This window comes from Rissa tridactyla, chromosome 9 (genome assembly GCF_028500815.1).
Source record: "Rissa tridactyla isolate bRisTri1 chromosome 9, bRisTri1.patW.cur.20221130, whole genome shotgun sequence".
NCBI lineage: Eukaryota > Metazoa > Chordata > Aves > Charadriiformes > Laridae > Rissa > Rissa tridactyla.
The window spans coordinates 28,213,220-28,228,300 of record NC_071474.1 but is presented as its reverse complement, the minus strand read 5'-3'; the positions used below and the strand labels follow the sequence as shown (position 1 = coordinate 28,228,300).

The following is a 15,081-nucleotide window of genomic DNA, read 5'->3' as shown; positions in this document are numbered from 1 at the left end:
CTAAAATGCAAAACGGAATGCAAGTCTCATGGGACCAGCAGGATGGTGCCTACATTGCAGGGCTGAACTTTCTGAGCCAGTAACTGTGACGTGTAAAATACATCAGAAGTGAAGCAAATAATGTCACTTTGGGGCAATAAAACACTGCTCTTTTTAGATTTAAGGTTCCCAGACTAAGATTAGGTGGGAACACAGTTCTAGTTGGGCAAGTTTTGAAGGAGGTAGATTTGAGGCATGCAAAAGGTGAAGAACTCAGTTACTAACTCAGGCTCCATCCAGCAAGAGCACGTGGCTTATTGTTAAATCCCATGGAAATCGCTGGGAATGTTTTTGGGATTCTAGACCTGTTTCTGTGTTAGTGCCCTCTGAGCCACATGTCTTTGGGGATCCCTGCTCTGACCTTCAGCTCCCCCGGCCCTCAAGCTGCATTTAGTCCAACATACCTGTAATAGGATTCTTGCAGCCAGCACACTTCTTGGCAACGCACTCCTTGTAGCACTCAACGCAGTAAAACTGATCCTCTACAGCTGTGAAGCGCTTCCCACCCAGTTGCTTCTTGCAGTTGGAGCAAATGAAACACTCGGAATGCCAAGGCTGTTCCTGGTAAGTGAGGCCTCCAGAAGTGATGGGCTAGGAGCGAAGAGCAGAGATGCGTTTCAGAATCAGGAGGGAGGAAGAGAGGCAATGCAGGTATGGGGTGTAGGGTACGAGGGCTCTGTCATGGAAAAGGTATCTTGAAAGTCGTCATTAAAATTAAATAGTGCAGTGCACTTGAGTTCCTCTAGCCTGAAATCTTGCATGCCCGGAGCTTTCATAATAGTTCATTTTACATGCAGTGGCTCCACAATTCTACAGTAATCAGTTGCAAAAGTTGTAAAGCAGCTATTTTATAAAATATGGTTTTAGTGCTTGAATACACAATACCTACTACAGAGCTTAAACCACCCCCAAAGCGAGCACGAGGCCAGTGCCCGCTTGGTTTCAGCAGGGTTGCCATCAGATAACCCTACAAGCCCCTCAGATGCCATAACGTGCAAGAACCATTAGCACTCTCACATTATTACACCACCAGCTGCTTGCACCAGTTATCCCAAGGAAAGAACATAAGCACTGGTACAGCTCCAGTGTCATCTGTCCACTGGTTGACTCTCCTAGCTTCCAAAAGGAGTAGGGGCTAGTTACGGCAGCTGCCTTTGCGAAGTGCAAGGACTTACATTCTTGCATTTAGCACAGGTCTTGGCAAACTTATGCTCGTGGCAGGAGACACAGTAGAATTCGTCACCCTTGGGGAAGAAGCTCCCAGATCCAATCACTTGCTTGCACTGGCTGCAGGTGAAGCAGTCCTTATGCCAGACCATCTTCTTGTACTCAACATTTTGGTCTCCTACAACAGACAGAAATAACTTGTTAGGTGGGATTTCAGGCTTGTGACAAACTCCCCACCCTGTGCGATGTAGCACACCTGCAGGCAAGACCTATGCCCAGCACTTCAACTGTAACATGGTCAAGGGATGAGCTGTTAATTTCTGTATCTGGTTTTAGCCAGGGCATTCTAGATTTTCTTAAAATATTTGTCAGAGAGGTGCCTGAGCCTCTCTGGGAAGAGGACCTTGATTTACAGAGGAAAGCTTTTGGTAGAAATGCGTCAAGACTAACTACTGGGATGAACTTCCCCCATGAGGGTTACCTGCAGAGCAGCCTTTCAATGCTTGAATAAAATGGACGGGTGAAAGCAACAGTCAAAACTTGCACCTTTTTGTGGTGCTCCAGCCTTCTGCTATGATGCCCATACCCCTAACTTCAGCCTTGATAAACCACCGTGGCTTCGCCCTAGTTGCACCTCTCTCACTGGCACCAGTACCTGCGATAATAGGCTTGAAGCAGCCCTTACACCTGGGAGCATCCTCAGTGGCAGTGCAGTTGCTACACCAAACCTTGTTGTTCTCCCTTAGCATGAAGGGCTCGTTGACCAAGGACGTGTAGCACTTGAAGCAGCGGAAGCAGTTGTCATGCCAGTAACGGTTCTTGAAATGCAGCTCCTGGAATGAACAGAAATGGAGCGAGCAATTAGCCCTTGTCTCTCTCGCTGAGCAGCTCTAAAACCAGCCTTGGCAGGGACGGATGGAGTCGTTAGCCCCTAAGCACGGCTGCGTTCAGGGGTTGGAGGTGCGGCTCATCTGCAAGCAGTTACGGGAAGGACATCTAACCAAACTCACTGACATTTAACCAAACACACATTCACTGTGGCCTTTCAGGGTAGCAGCAGATGCTTGAAACCGACAGCTTTGAGATTTGAAGTTGTGCAAGTGTGGGCTGCTTCGGTTGTCAAGTTCCCTCAGGTTCAGGTGTACGTTATTATTTATAAACACAAAGCAATAAACATTTGACAAACTGACAGATCAGCCCCTAGGTTCCCGAGCGCTTTGCCCAGAAGATGAGTTTTCTTGGGGCCCTGTGCAGGCTGGATTACCTGCAGTACTCTCTGCAGGACAATTCAGCGGTTGCAGCAGTTCCTGCGGCTGAATCTAGATGCCAACATTAGCTCCTGTGCAAAAGCAGCCCGTCGTGAGCATCCCTGCTGCAGCGCCTCTGAGCCCATGGCGCTGGTGTCCACGTGGCCCATCAGCCAGAGGACTCGGGAGAACTCATTTTCACACAGGCGCTCATAAACAGAGCGGAACCAGGAAAACAAGTGGGAAGGTTATCAGTGTCGGCCTGTCATCTTCTCATCACCCATTTAACTGCTCGGCGCTCACCTTGGAGTCGGCTCCAATGGGTTTCTTGCACTCAGTGCAGGTGTTGGCACAGAACTTCTCGAAGCACTTGACGCAGCAGTGGCGGCCCTCTTTCTGCACGTACTTCTTTCCTTGGAGTGCGTCACGGCAGTAGTGGCAGTCAAAGCGCTCCGACATGGTGCCCACGGTGTAACTGCCAGGCCCTGCGAGAGGAAAGAGGACAAAGTTACAGCCCGGATAACTGCTCCAGCTTCTTGGGTCTAGGCAAGTAAGAAATACCAGGAAGATGGCTTAGCAACGAGCATGTGGTGGTGTCACACTCCTCAAGGGTCTGTTGGTAGAGAAAGCAGCTTCTGTGCAAGCGCTGTTAGGGCAATTTGAAGGCAGGCTGAGAGAGCTGGGGGGGTTCAGCCTGGAGAAGAGAAGGCTCCGGGGAGACCTTCCAGCCCCTTCCAGTCCCTAAAGGGGCCCTACAGGAAGGATGGGGAGGGACTCTGGATCAGGGAAGGGAGTCATAGGACAAGGGGGAATGGTTTTAAACAGTAAGAGGGGAGATTTAGATGAGATCTGAGGAAGAAATTCTTCGCTGTGAGGGTGGTGAGCCCCTGGCCCAGGTTGCCCAGAGAAGCTGTGGCTGCCCCATCCCTGGAGGGGTTCAAGGCCAGGCTGGACAGGGCTTGGAGCAACCTGGTCTGGTGGGAGGTGTCCCTGCCCAGGGCAGGGGGTGGCACTGGATGGGCTTTAAGGTCCCTTCCAACCCAAACCATTCTCTGATTCTATAGTAATTTTTCTATCCGGTGGCTCAGTGTATTATAAAACACAACACCTCTACCAACTGCACTGGCACTTCCCAGGTGCCTCCAGCCTTGCCTTTAAGGTCTAGGTTCGGCTAACAAACCATCACGTTCGTTGGGAACGAGGGAAGCTCGTTCTGCACCCAGGGAAGCTGGGTGCAGGAAACAGCCTGGGTTTGGTTGCAGCAGTCACAAAACTCATACACCTGCTAAAGGAGGCAGCTTGGATGTCCCCTCCAGGGTCACAAATTGCCATTAGGATGCAGAGAAATGCCACGAAGTCTCAGAAAAACGCGGGCTACAGCATAATGCGATGCAGGCCAGCTCCTGGCTGTGCTGGAAGGGCCGCCCCGCTGCTGGAAGCGCTGCGCTTGCCCCTAACAGTTAGCATAAGCAATGCATTAGTAACACAAATATTTTCAGTTCCCTTAATAGCCATCCAAGATACAAATGCTAGATTTCTGCCTAGCACAAAACCGCAGCTCTCTGGGGTGCAGCCCACTGTGAGTGCAGCATGGTGAGCTTTGCTCGCTCTGGGAACACAACTGCAGGCCAGGAGAGCAGAGTCCCACAGCAGCCTGTCCCCATCGCCTTCTTGAGAGGAAGGATACTAGGCTGGTTTATTTACATATTTCACATCAAGCAAGGATGACGATACCTAATCATTCAGTGAGAACCACTTAGTTGCTTAAGGACAGCCCCACCGCAGGCCTCGGCGAGGTCCTGGCGGAGGCTCGGCATAATTTGTGCACAGAAATCACCGCCAACCATGAAGGGAACAGAGCAGTTTCCAGCCTAAGCCCACAGCCAGCTCCAGCCCTCCAAGGCCTTTTGTGCTGGATAGTTGTGCAGCTTCCAGCTGCCTCTTTCCACCAGGTTTTCACATATAAAGTCATGAGGGAAAAAAAAAAAAACAAAAAAAAACCCAACCCACAAAAAGATCTCCCTACATGTAAAGAAACTTCTTCAGTTCATTCCAGCAGGGCTCTGCCAAGGTGTGATACTCCACCACGGCCAGTTATGTGGGAGGCAGCACATCAGCGGGCGTGGGGGCTCTTGACCAGCGGATTTTCCACTTTGGCTGGAGGTGCACACTCATGCTTTCTCCCCAGACGCCCACCCCCAGCCTCATGCCCGGCCTCGGCCTCCCAGACCCCCTCTGCTAAGGGCTCCCTCCATTTCCCCAACGCCCTCCTCAGCGGAAGCCAGCAACGCTCCTGCGCGGGGGCTGCAAAAGCTCGGGCAGGGTTACACGAGCCCACACAGTCCCAGACACCCAGCTCCATCGCTGCCCCTGCCACTCGCGCCCCCGCAGCCCCCAGCACCACCACGAAGGCCCATCTCCTCTGCACGGCCAACAACCCAGGACGCAGCCTTGAGCTTTCTGCACCATCAGCCACCAGATGGGAGAAACATCTGGCAACAGAGGAAATTTAATTATTCTTTTCCTGGTAGAGCTATAGCACCAGAGCAAAGAAGGACAGGGAGAAGAATGTGGCCAGGCAATATGAATTGCTGCTGCTTCCTGCTGAGAGGTGGAGGGGGCCATTAGCACCTCCATCACATAGCCTCACCTCAGACCACCCTCCTGAGTCCTGGAGTTTAGGGTCTGCTTTGCTGCCTGAAGGAGATGGAGCTCAGCAGCATAACGGCCACCCATTCCAGCCGTGCTACTCCCAGCCCAGAACCTTTATAAACTGAAACAGGGCTTGGGTTTTTTGGGGTGTAGAGAGGGCATGTCATTCCTGGCTGGGTCAGTGGGACCCCGTGGGGATCGCCCGTGGCTGTGGGATGATGCTGCACAGGAAGAAATTCTTTGCTGTGAGGGCGGTGAGCCCCTGGCCCAGGTTGCCCAGAGAAGCTGTGGCTGCCCCATCCCTGGAGGGGTTCAAGGCCAGGCTGGACGGGGCTTGGAGCAACCTGGTCTGGTGGGAGGTGTCCCTGCCCAGGGCAGGGGGTGGCACTGGGTGGGCTTTAAGCTCCCCTCCAACCTAAACCATTCTACAATTCTATGACTGCCGTGTTGTTATGGCACAAGGACCTGTTTACACAGCTTTTTCTTGGACACCTGCCCACACCAGTAAATACTGTCAACTGCGTGGCCCAGCCTGTCAGCACAAGAAATCCCCCCGCTGACATGGGAGTCCCCGGGCCAGAGGGATGGCTGCTGATACCTTTCTGAGGCGCAGCACTGCACATTTACCTCACCAGCCAAGGACACATCAAACCCAACAGGTCCTGACCAGAGCACAGCCCTGCCCATCAAGCCCAGGCACCGCAGAAAGCAGTGAAGGGTGGCTGCTGCCTTCACCATCTCCTTTGCCGGCCCCATTTCTCTTTGGGAGCGACATACTGTTGGCAGCACACCATGAGCAGCCCCAATACAGCCCCAAAGCCCTAGGAGGTGCCTGCCTGCAAATGAATGCTTTGCTGTTATTTCAGAGCTCTTCTGCGTCATCTCTGGGGTCAGGAAACTGCTGGATGGGTGGCAGCAGAAGATGTCGTGGGCACTGGTGATGAAGGAGCTGATTTTCTCCAGTACCACCTGCAAGACAAGGAGGGACTGGAACACAGGACACAGGAGGCGGGACTCACACTGTTACTTTGCAGATTTTAAAATCTGAGAGTCATCTCACTGCCTCCTCTTTGCCACCTTTTCGATAACTTCGGGCCAGAGCAAGTTGGAGCATTTCTCTTCCAGAAAGCAAGACAGATATTCCTGGAGAGGAGCATCGCTCAGGGGGGCTGCAGCAGAGGGGGGGCACCAGGTTCACACCCTTCCCCTAAAACTCACAGAAGCAGGCCGGAGGCCGAGCTGGCAGGAATTGCACTCCATGGGGACCAAGGTCTGGAAACGCCGCCTTGCCAAGGTCAGGAGACGGCCATGTCCTGCTGACAACTACGCCAAGGGTTGTGTTTGTACCGGTTCAAGTAAATGAAACAAATAAACAGCTGGGGAACGTGGAAACTATGTGAGCCACGGCCAACTCTGCAGAGCTCTACCAAGCGAGTTTAATTTAGAAGAAATGAATGCACAGAGCCCAGGGCAAATGGTATCGAAACATTCCAGATCTCAGGTTTAGGTTTGCTTTCAACCAGAACACGTAATCGTGAACACATGGCTCAGGGAGTAACATAATCCTGTGTTCCCATGTAATGCTAACACGAGACAGACATTTATCACAGCAGCTTTGGAACTCCCCAGACAATTAGCAGTGGGCCTGGCAGCCCCAGGAGCTGGGCTGTACATGCAGACATGCCAGCTTCTGCCTACCTTGTGCCATCTCATGGACCAAAAAGCCCCTCTCGTACCTAGGTTAGGGCATGAATTTGCTTCCAACTGCTCCAGGAGCTTTCTGCCCTCATCAGTATCATCCCTGATCTCGACCTGGGAAAGGCACCTCTATCCCCTCACCTGCAGTGAAGATACACCGACCACATCGTCCCAGCAAACGTGCTGGTTGCTCATGGTCTCTGCTCACCCGTGCTGTGCTGAGAGCCCACATCAGCCGGACCGTCTCCTACAGCCCTCCCACAGGAGCAGCCTATCCAGGGGCTGGGGCACGAGAGCCCCAAAAGCTGCCAGCCTGTGGCAGAGCAGGGCCCCGTCCTGGTACCAGCAGTGCTGGGACCACCGGAGCATTTTCCCAGAGCAGAGTAAGTGTCCATGGAGACTTCAGAGCTGCTCTGGGGAAGAAACATTTAGCCTCTTACTGCTGCTCCCCTAAGCAGTCTGGTCTCCTCTCCTCAAAAGTAGACAAAATGGGTATTTGTTGTGCTCTGTAAAAAAAGACATATATCTTCTAGAGCCTGGTTGGCAGCAGGTTGTGGGTTTGGAGATGTTTAACTCCTTGATAACCTGTTCACCCTCCAGCTGCACCACATCCCCACAGCTTAACTTTCCAGACCTTCCAGCTATATTAAGCCTGGCCTGTCTTTGCTGTCTGGAAAATAGGCAAGCCGTGAAACTAAGGACACACTTGGGTATACGGAAAAAACATGACTCCTTCTCTCTCTTCCTTGGGGCCTTTATTTTAGTGCACGCTGCATACTTTCCCCACACAAGCTGTGCAGCAGCTGTTGAGCACTCAGTGGGGATTCACACCAGCGCTACAAACTGTGCTACAGCAACGCCAAACTCGGTGCTGAGGGTAAGCTCTCATCAGGCAAAGTACTAAACCCGTAGGTGCTTCATTTCACAGTGGTGTGCTTAAAATGACAGCAGTACGCACAGGTGTTTTAGCTTGGAAGTTATTTGAACGCAGTTTCTTTGGCTCTACCTTTGCACCAGACTACACTGGCCCTGAGCTGGCAGCCCAGTCAAGCGTCTCCTGTTTAACCCCAGGAGAATCACTGATCCAAACCCCATTTCAGCTCGACTCTGGAGCCACAGAAGGGCTGCAGAGGAAAAGTATGGACAGTCTGGAACTATTCTCTGGCCCAGGCTGATGTCCGTGCACAGAGGATGTTCTGCTGGAGAGAAACAGGCGAGAAGAGAGCACAGGCTGCTGGGGAGAGGGTGAAGTGCAGTACATGCCCATCCCTAAATAGCCTAGAGGACCCTCAATAAAAATAAGAGCTCAAGAAAAAGCCAGCAATACTTCCAGAAACTAACCCCCCCTCTAAGCAAGGTGTCCCTCTCCCACCAACCTTGGCAGGGCACTGTCTAAATGTAGCTCCCTGATGGATTTGCCTACAGCATGAGGGCGGCTGGCCAGACCAGTGGCCTTCTCGAGTATCAGGGTATTTGGCGTGAAGACCCACTGGAATTCAACCCTAACATTTACCTGACCACAGAGGTGCCAGTTAACCACTTGTCCCCAGAGACCATCTCCTGCTTTTCAAAAACAGCCCCTCAGCCCTTGGACAACCATGCCTTCCATCTTTCAGAGAAAGATCTCAAGTGTCTGGGCTCCACCAGTACCTCCAGCCATGCCACCACCATGCTGTGGAGCAGTCACATGGCTGTCCCAGCTAGTGCTCACAAGCAGGGCTACGTCTGCATCCTGCAGCATGGCAAGCTTTAGCATGGAAAGGAGGGTACAGACCACCTTTTTGTGCCACCCCACAAAAGCCATGCCTCTCCTGTAGGCTCCTGTCTCCAGTGGCCCCTGGGTTGGTTCCTCCCAGTTCAGGCGACCACCACTCGGCATCACAGTGTTTTGCACAACAAATGAAACCGAATCACTCTGCAAAGGGAGCTGAAGCATAGCTGATAAGCAAAGCACTTAACACAGGATATGTCTTAATGTCTCTGGGGAATATGTTTAAATGTGATAAACCACCAAGGAAGAACTTGAAGTGTGGTCTCGGAAAACAACCAGGGAAACTACTTAAACCTTACAGACTATTCTGCCACTTAGGAAACAAGATGAAGGTGTTAACCCTCTGCCCTACATGCAGCTGCATGCTCTATGGTGATATGGAAGGAAAACAGCAATTGCCTTTTGACTCTCCATCCATTTTATTTTTCTCAGCAGACTGAGCGCACACGGCTCCCACCCCGCCAGGCGTTGGCTGGATCTGCCTATTCCAGCTCAGAACCTGGCATCCCCTGCTCTGTCACCTGAGTTACTATTCTCAGCTTTTCTCTATGCGTGGCTTGCTATAAATACCAGGGAATACTCTTAAAAGAAGAGTCCTGTTAATCTGAAATGCAAAGCGACGCTCAGGACTGCGCCTCAAGGTCACTGGCACGCTGCCCTGGATGACAAGGAAAGAAAGAAATCACTTGCGGGTCATTTTTGCTGGGAGAGCTGGCAGGGACGAGTGGAGAGCGGTGCTCTCCCATTGCCAGGCTTGGGCACGTGCAAGTCTCACACTCTATAATTCAAAAATTAGTCTGTTGATAAAATGGAAGCTGCTTTATTTAGAACAAGAACGGCTCCAAGTTCCTCAGGCGGTTGCCAAAAACATTCCCTACGGTCCTATTGCCACCGTGTCTGAGCACATCCCAATCATTATTAAATCTCCACAGTTCCCCAGGGAAGTAGGGACGTGCTATTAAAAAAAACCAACACACTGCTCCAGCCCTGCAAACACCTCCCCCAGGGCTGGCTTTTGCACTTAATACAGAGCTCAGCTAAGGCTAACAAGGCTCCCTTAGTGCAGCACCGCTGCCTGGAGTAAGGCTGGGCACTTGGGCAGGATTTAAGCAGTGAAGTTCAAACTTTTCAAAACAAACCAAATCAGCTAAAGCGGGGAAAAAAAAAAAAAAAAAAAAAAAAAAAAAGCCCTGCTCAGCAGCTCCCTTACTCTGTGGCTGCCTTAAGCTTTGACCTTTGAGACTCCTCATTTACGTTCCCAGCTATGCACAGATCTGCCCCCACCTCAGTAGCTGGATGCTCTTCTCGTGCCCAGGTGCCCCCAGGAGCCAAACATGAGGCTGTCTCCTGTGGCAGGGAATTCACTCCCCTGCGCCCCACTGCCGCCACCCTGGAGAGAAGGGCTCCCCTGGATGCTTCACTATAACTCATTGGTGGCAGCGCTCCAACTGCAGCATCTGCTCAGAAGACACTTCAGCATTTTATATTAGAGCACAACATCAAATCCGTGGGTCCTTGCCCCGGAGCACGCCTCCCTGAGGAAGAAAAGAAAGATACAGCTGGGACTATAATGAAAGGACACTACAGCATCAGTCGGTCTCGCAGGGTGAAGTTGAAAATGTAAATGTTGTCTTACATTTTAAGTGAGTGGATTGCTCTTTTTAAACACCTTTAAGGCATTTAAAAATGATACCACAGAGGTCCGATTTTACGCAGAAAGGTACCTTGCATCGTGTATATCTGCATCACACGAGCAAATCCTAAGGAGTTACATGCCATGCAAGAAGGCTCATAGTCGTGCCCTGTCCTGGGAGGCTGAGCATGAAGTTGAAGAGCAGGCTGTGACTGTCCAACCCAGTCTGGAAGACGCTCTATGTTCCCAACAGAGACTCATGAGCGCCACTGTCCCCTGGCTCCCGGTGTGCCGCAGCTCGGTTTGATGCCCACAGGAGCTGTGCCCCAAGCTTCACATCCTCTCCCCAGGTATGTCCACCCCTTGGGTTAGGTCGCATCAAGAGATGCGGTGGCATTGCCATTGTATGTAATGGCATGTATGTAGGGCTGCATGTAAATACATGCTGGACTCACACACAAACATGGTTAGCTTCTAAGAATCGGATAAGCTTTTAAAAATCCCAAAGCGCTGGCAATTGGCTGTCATTGGAGGGCTAGAGTAGCTTAGTCACGGATGGGAGGACACAACACATCTGCGTGCCTTGGGGGACATGCAAAACATGCTCTCAAAACTGCTGTCGGTGTTAATGGGAAGGAAACGCTAACATTTTCCTATCACTGGTGAGGGTCAGACTGTTTGATCTATGAGGCAAACACAGAGAAGAGGGAGTAAACACCAACTTCCCACCAGAGCAGAGAAAACCATCTGGATTTACAGGCCGGGCTTCGGCACGCTCCCCTCTGCAATTTGGTACTACATATAGGGCTACAGCTTGATGCATCCTTACTGGATAAAGAGGAGGGGGGGGTTCCCCAGCAATGGGTTTCCCCAGCTCACTGCAATAGCTGCTGCAGCAAGCTCACTGCGAGGAGGAGCATCATCATCCCCTGTTTTCACCTAGGCTTCCTCAAATAACGGCTGAGCCCCAGCCCTCCCACAGCAGCACATACAAAAGCACTTACCAGCCAATCCATTTTACAAAAATAGATGAGGCCACCGCCGCCACGCTCCCAGCACCAGTCCCACACACTGGTTATAAACCCATTTGCTATCGTTAGTTACAGCTGCAGATTGCTGAGGCTTAAGACTGCATTCGAAGGAGTTGTTTTGCTGGTGCAGGAGCCTGTTAGCAAAACCTTCCTCCCGATTTACCAGGCATTGCACACGCAGGGCTTTTCCCACGACACCCAGCAGCACGTCCACTTTACCTGTGTGCCTGTGGAAAGCCATGCTTAGCAGCCCAGAGTCACCAGCAGCCCCTTAGATAACAGAGTTCACAGTCTCTTGGCCGATTAGGAGCTGCCCCGTTTGATAACATACATTTAAACGGAGGCTATTAATATGGACGGGACTCCTACCAGATGTCCACTCCCCTCCCCAGAGATCACAACCTTAATCCCCCTTGAAAATTCTTACCATTTTAGGTGATCTGAGGGAGAAGAATAGGATCCAGAGACCTCTAGGTCTCTGTAGGCAACATGTAAATACCTGCCCAGCTACTCAGCACCCAAATTAGTCCCAAAGGCAGAGCGTGCCTCAGGAACTTGACCCCATGCTAGTACTATTTGGCCTTGGCTTTAGAGCTAGATTGTGTCTCATATCAGTCCTGAGCTAAATTACAGACCCAACATTAATTCTGCACTGCTGTTGCTGAAGGGAAGAGGTGGATCATGGCCCCATGGGGGCTGGAGGGGCTGCAGTCCCAGGAACCAGCAAGGGGCTGTTCCCTGGCTGTTGGGCCCATAAATGCAATGGGTTATAGCCCTGGGGACGCAGCTGAGAGCCCACTGAAGTAACAGAAGATACCTTCGTGGAGGGGGTTAGACTTGCCTTCAACATGAGCGTCACACTGAAGTTTAACTGCCAGTAAAACTGCTGTACCTGGTCCTCCTCCAGCTTTTATGCTAAAGAAACTCAAGGCATTAAGTGTTCAAAGTGAGCAAGTCCCCGAACAGCAGCACTTAGATAATCTGGTTTCATGAACACGGGCCTCCTCTAGTATCTAACAGTATGGTGCGGTCCATTCCCCAGGACATCGCTTGTAGGGAGCACTGGCTCATGTCTCTGTCCTCTTCACGCAGGCATCCACGAAGCTCCCTGGGACACCCCACCTCCACAGCTCCAACTGACCTATTTCCACCCAAGTCACACCAGGGAGCGGAGGGAGCTCTGGTTCAGGGCTCACTCCCATGGGAATGCGCAGGCTGCAGCAGCTCCACAGCCGTGCTCGCTCTGGTTTATACAGTCGGCAGCAGCGCACGTTCAGGGCCAGCAGCCAGGGAGGCCCAGCTGCTAATCCTGCCTCGACACTGACTCACTGCATGGCCGTGGGAAAGTCATTTAACCTCCTGACTGCCACTGGGAAGAGCCAATGTTTATCATTCCTTCCACAGAGCCCATCGCAGTGGTGTCTGGCCTCTGAACAGCATAGAATCATAGAATGGCTAGAGTTGGAAAGGACCTTGAAGATCATCTCATTCCAAGCCTCCTACCCAGGGCAGGGACACCTCCCACCAGACCAGGTTGCTCCAAGCCCCGTCCAGCCTGGCCTTGAACCCCTCCAGGGATGGGGCAGCCACAGCTTCTCTGGGCAACCTGGGCCAGGGGCTCACCACCCTCAGAGTGAAAAATTTCTTCCTGATATCCCATCTAAATCTCCCCTCTCTCAATTTAAAACTGTTCTCCCTCATCCTATGGCTCCCCTCGTGATAGAGAGTCCTGAGCATCTTCAGCCCAAGAGGCCCTGCTACAGCCAGGAACATCTCTGCTTCTCACTTGTGGAGGTCCCAAGACCTCCTCGACCACCCACACATGGCAGGGCACGCACAGCCTCCAGCCCCAGCACTGGGCTCAGTGACTCCCTGGGCCTTCACACCCATCTTAGGGCTCCCAGGTAGCACACATCAACATCTCAACATCATCTCAAGCATCTCATGACAGCATAGATCCACTTGTGTAGCAGATTGGGGCTGGGAAACATGTTAAAATACTAGCACACTGAAACACTTTGGCTAGGAAAAACCCAGCGTCATTCTGCCCCAGCTCATCTATAAACTCAAGCAAATTGTTTGCATAATTCAGATGGTAACAGGAACCCTTACAACTGGTATTTTCCTGTGCTAATCTTGCTGCATGCAGTGTAATATTTACAGACATGAGTTCATTTTTGGCAATGCACGTAGAGTTTGCACCATTAACTATTCTTGTTCCTTTCCAGTTCCCTACACAAAGAGCTGGCACCCTCCCCCTCGGCAGTCATTTCCTACTTCCCCCGGAATACCCTCGTATTTCAATTAGAAACAGTAACCCTTGCTCCCCATCCCAAAAGGCGGAATAACGCTGCCGTGCAGTGTCAGCAGCTGCCACGTCCCGCCCCAGAGGCAGCTGCAATTCAGCAGCAGTTTGACAGCACTGTGGAGGCATGCGGAGAGCAGAGACAGACACTTGGCCATCAAAATATTTCACGTGTGCAAATGGATGTTTGTTTGCAGCATGACAACAGGCACGGGCTGGAGGAGGTGTGAGAAGGAAAGCTTGGCCAAAAAACAGGAGGGAGACCCAGCCCTGCTGATGCCTGTGAAGCTTCACCATGAAGCTCCCCGGAGCAGCATTTCATAGCACAGCCCACTCTGCAAAGTCTCTGGTGATTCCCCAGAGCAGTCTGTAATAAAAACGCCATTTTATTTGCATTTGTGGCTTCCTGGGCCAGTGTAGCAGGGACAGGCTGGGGAACAATCCTTGCTGAGAGGACAGGGCTGCTCTTGGTTTCTTGGCTGGCTTTAGCCATATGACCTTGGACAATTCCCATCTCCCCCCCAAGTCCGCCCAAACCCAGGTGATTAAACACACCGGTGGTGCAAGGTATGGCACAAGTGCCAAGGAGGGACGTTGTTGCCCTGTGAAACATGGCAGGGAGCAGAAACACCTAGGAAGGAGAGAGTGCCCAGACAGGAGGGGTACCAGCCCTGTCTGAGCCCTTCTCTGCTAGCCAGCACCCTGCACTCATGGGTCCCAGAGGAGAGAACACTACAGACACGTCGGTGGGTGCACAGCAGGGCATGCAGGCTTGGGTTTTCACGTTTTTAACGTTAAACCTGTCCTGTAGGTTTTCAGGACTCCAGAGAGCTGGTCTGGACACACTGATCCCCCCCCACAGGTCTGACTGCAAAGCGGCATGGCTGGGACATAGTGTCATCCACTCGGATAGACAAATGATTCACATTGTGGTTTCCAGAGTATTTTCTTGCCTTAACAAACCTGCCAGGAAAGGTCTGGGTGTCTCAGCTTGCTCACACATCCTGCTGTCACTCAACGGACAGAAGGTCCTAAATAGAGCCGGTATAACCCGGGCATTGATGAACTCTTAGTCACCATCATCAAAGAAAGAAGCAAGCAGCAGTAAATACGAGCAGGAGGGGAGCACATGTCCACCTCTTCGGGTAACGCGGTACCTTCTGCTTCCATACACACCACTTCGCAATGCACAGTGAAGCTGCAGAGGAAAGCACACTAGCCATTCACCAAGCTCCCATAAAACAAGAGCGCCGTATTCTTCCTACTCTTCCTGCCGTGCTGGCAGGCGCTGGACTCGCTCCATGCTCGCTCTCCCGCTCCAGCAATAGCACAGGACCAGCACGGTCCCATCAGCCAAGGCTGCGCCAGGCAGCATAGGGGTTTGCTCTCCGCATCCAGGTTTGCTCCCACACGCCATTTGCACAAACACTTCCTTCTCAATAACAGCACAGCAGTTTCAGAGGTTTTTAAGTTATCAATTTATCTTAGGTTGCATGCAATGTGTGTCCTCCCGCAGCAGAGAGTGCTCCTTCTGCCCA

The 15,081-nt window shown here is 51.8% G+C and overlaps 1 protein-coding gene across 4 annotated transcripts in view; it reads right to left on the bottom strand.

The window, feature by feature from the left end:
* FHL1 (four and a half LIM domains 1) overlaps positions 1-15,081 on the bottom strand; it is a 33,789-nt gene that overhangs the window by 1,357 nt on the left and 17,351 nt on the right. For 2 of the 4 annotated variants that reach the window (XM_054214105.1, XM_054214106.1), the window contains exons 1-5: positions 11,458-11,615; positions 2,757-2,938; positions 1,862-2,039; positions 1,215-1,384; positions 444-630 (exon numbers count right to left, since the gene is read on the bottom strand). In XM_054214105.1, the coding sequence (XP_054070080.1) occupies positions 444-630; positions 1,215-1,384; positions 1,862-2,039; positions 2,757-2,938; positions 11,458-11,479 (739 nt within the window). In that variant the 5' untranslated portion in view covers positions 11,480-11,615. Of the gene's footprint in view, positions 1-443; positions 631-1,214; positions 1,385-1,861; positions 2,040-2,756; positions 2,939-11,457; positions 11,616-11,665; positions 11,791-15,081 lie in introns of those variants that run through there. The other 2 variants (XM_054214108.1, XM_054214107.1) reach the window with 2 other exon arrangements.